This window comes from Myotis davidii, unplaced genomic scaffold (assembly GCF_000327345.1).
Source record: "Myotis davidii unplaced genomic scaffold, ASM32734v1 scaffold684, whole genome shotgun sequence".
NCBI lineage: Eukaryota > Metazoa > Chordata > Mammalia > Chiroptera > Vespertilionidae > Myotis > Myotis davidii.
In genome coordinates, this window is record NW_006295564.1 from 260,875 (window position 1) to 263,180 (window position 2,306).

The window sequence follows — 2,306 nt, forward strand, 5'->3', positions numbered from 1 at the left end:
CACGGTCAGTGCAGCAAGCACCGCCGCCGCACCCTTCCCATTCCACCTCTCCCAGCACATGCTGGCATCTCAGGTAAGGCCTGTGATCTGGTAGCATCGCAATGAAGGGAGGAGAAGCAATGTGGGTGGCTGGGGTGGGCATAGGGCTTGAGGGTGCTGTGGTGTGTCAGGACTCCTGGGAAGACCTGATATACACTCTCTAGGACACCTAGTTCAGGAATACCAAGACTATAGGTCCAGGGTCTGGCCAGGGTGCTCCTCTAACTCCTGTGTGACCTTGGGCAAGTCCCTGATCCTCTCTGAACCCGTTTCCTTCCCTATAATAACAATAAAATGAAGCACCCATTCGATTCTTCCTGTTCTGACAGACTGGGGCTGCCCCTGGCTTTTGGAAAGTCCACTTTCTTGGCCTCCGGACATTTTCCTTGGGAACAAAGACCCTTGGTTCCCTGTCAATCCCTGAAAGGACAAGGTGGTTGGACAAAGCGAGTAGGAAAATATTGTCCAATATTTTCTGGACAATTGACCACCAAACGACCCACCTCCAGGTGTGTTTTCCAGGCCTCCAGGAAGTCCTCTGACCTGACCAAGGACAGGGCTGTTCCTGATCCCATCTTGGGTCTCCAAACTCCCCCAGCTACACATCTCGGGGAAGAGGAGCTCGGTTCCCCAGGCCCAGGTTGAAATTCTGAGCTCCCAGGGGAGAGTTTATTAAACTGTGGCCAACAGCAAAATAAGGAGATCCGATGAGGAGTGCGGCCTCTTTGGTTGCTTGGGTGGAATATTCCCTGTGGAAAGATTTGGATTCTCTTCATTCATTTTCTCCCCTCTGAGGTTTCTGGCAAATCGAACCTTTGAGATCATATCTAACGGGAAGGAAAATAGGAGTTCGGGTCTGAGAAGGCTCCTTTGGTTCAGAAGCAAATATTTTTTAAAGTGGGCGAGGAGATGCTGAAATAGGTTTTAAACAGCTTAGTGGGGTGGGGGAGTGCTTGAGGCACTAACATCACATACCTAGGGCTCTGAGCTGGCAAGGAAGCATCTGGAAAATAGAGTTCAGGGCCTGGAGTTGGGATCTGAACCCTTGGTTCTGCATGTATGTGAATGCATCCTCCCCAGACAAATTCTGGTGACAAGCACGGGCATCATAGAGGTCCTGGGGAAGTCACGGCTTCTACACACAGCCTGGTCAACAGGTGCAAGGCCGCGGTGAGAGCACCCCGCACTCAGGAGGCATCCCTTGGTACAGGGCTAGGAGTTAAGTACCCGAACCAGGGTAGCCCCCCCCCCTAGCCATCAGGTAGAGCCAAGTGAGGAGAGCTAATGCCAATCTCCCTCCTCCCAACTTGGAATGCCAGGTCCAAGTGCCCAGTAGGGCTTGACCTTCTAGGAAGGATATTTTTTCATTTCTGACTAAGCTACTTCATTTTTTCTTCCCGCCTGAGCCAGGCCTGCGTCTCCCTAGCAGCCCAGCACAGTCCGCTCCCAGCCCTCCTCCCTGTACCCACAGACTCTGGGGAGGGAGCCATTATTTCAAAGGTCACATAATCCAAAAGTCGGGCCTCGTGGACTCAGGTGGTGTTTATCCAAGGTTTCCTGGCTACTGTGCTTTCCACAGGCAAAGACTGCATTCCTTCCTCAGCTGCCACTGAGGTGCCGCCAGGAGTTCTTTATGGAATATTCAGGCCAGTTTATAAACTGATTGGCACCTGTACCCTCCTCTGGGCCCAGGCGGAGACCTCTGAGCAGGTGGGCAGGCAGAGGGAGACTTCACAGAGCTCCTCCCCCATGCCTGTGTTTCCTCCACCCTGTGGGGCACCTGCAGAGAGCGGGGCTGGGAAGGACGCTGTTCCAAGTGAGCAGAACTTCCCAAGACAACCACAGCCGCCTGCTTGCCACCTGGACCCACGCCTGCCCTGTTTCCTCCCTCTCAGCCTTTGCCTAGGCCAGTGCGGCCGCCTGGAATGTCCTTCCCTTATGCCGACTGGCACAGAGCGTGGCGCTAGGCCTTTGTGTCAACTTGAAGTGAGCTCCCCTTCTAACTGGGTTTGGCCATGGGCCTAGGCTCATGCCTGACTGTGCTGCTTGGGGGTATAGTTATGTGAGCTCCAGTCTTCTAGTGCTCCTTGTAGCACCACCCCCAGCACCCAGCTCACCCTCAGACACCTCAGGCGGGATGCCTAACCTCTGTGTTGTTCCTTTTCTTCCAGGGAATCCCAATGCCCACTTTCGGAGGCCTCTTCCCCTACCCCTACACCTACATGGCCGCCGCCGCAGCCGCCGCCTCCGCTCTACCGGCCACCAGC

General features: G+C 54.6%; 1 protein-coding gene across 1 annotated transcript in view; it reads left to right on the top strand.

Moving 5' to 3' along the window:
* TBX2 (T-box 2) overlaps nt 1-2,306 on the top strand; it is a 17,574-nt gene that overhangs the window by 4,274 nt on the left and 10,994 nt on the right. The window contains exons 7-8 of the mRNA XM_015568119.1: nt 1-73; nt 2,211-2,304. The exon at nt 1-73 is cut by the window's left edge and continues 42 nt beyond it. Of these exons, the coding sequence (XP_015423605.1) occupies nt 1-73; nt 2,211-2,304 (167 nt within the window). The remainder of the gene's footprint in view (nt 74-2,210; nt 2,305-2,306) is intronic.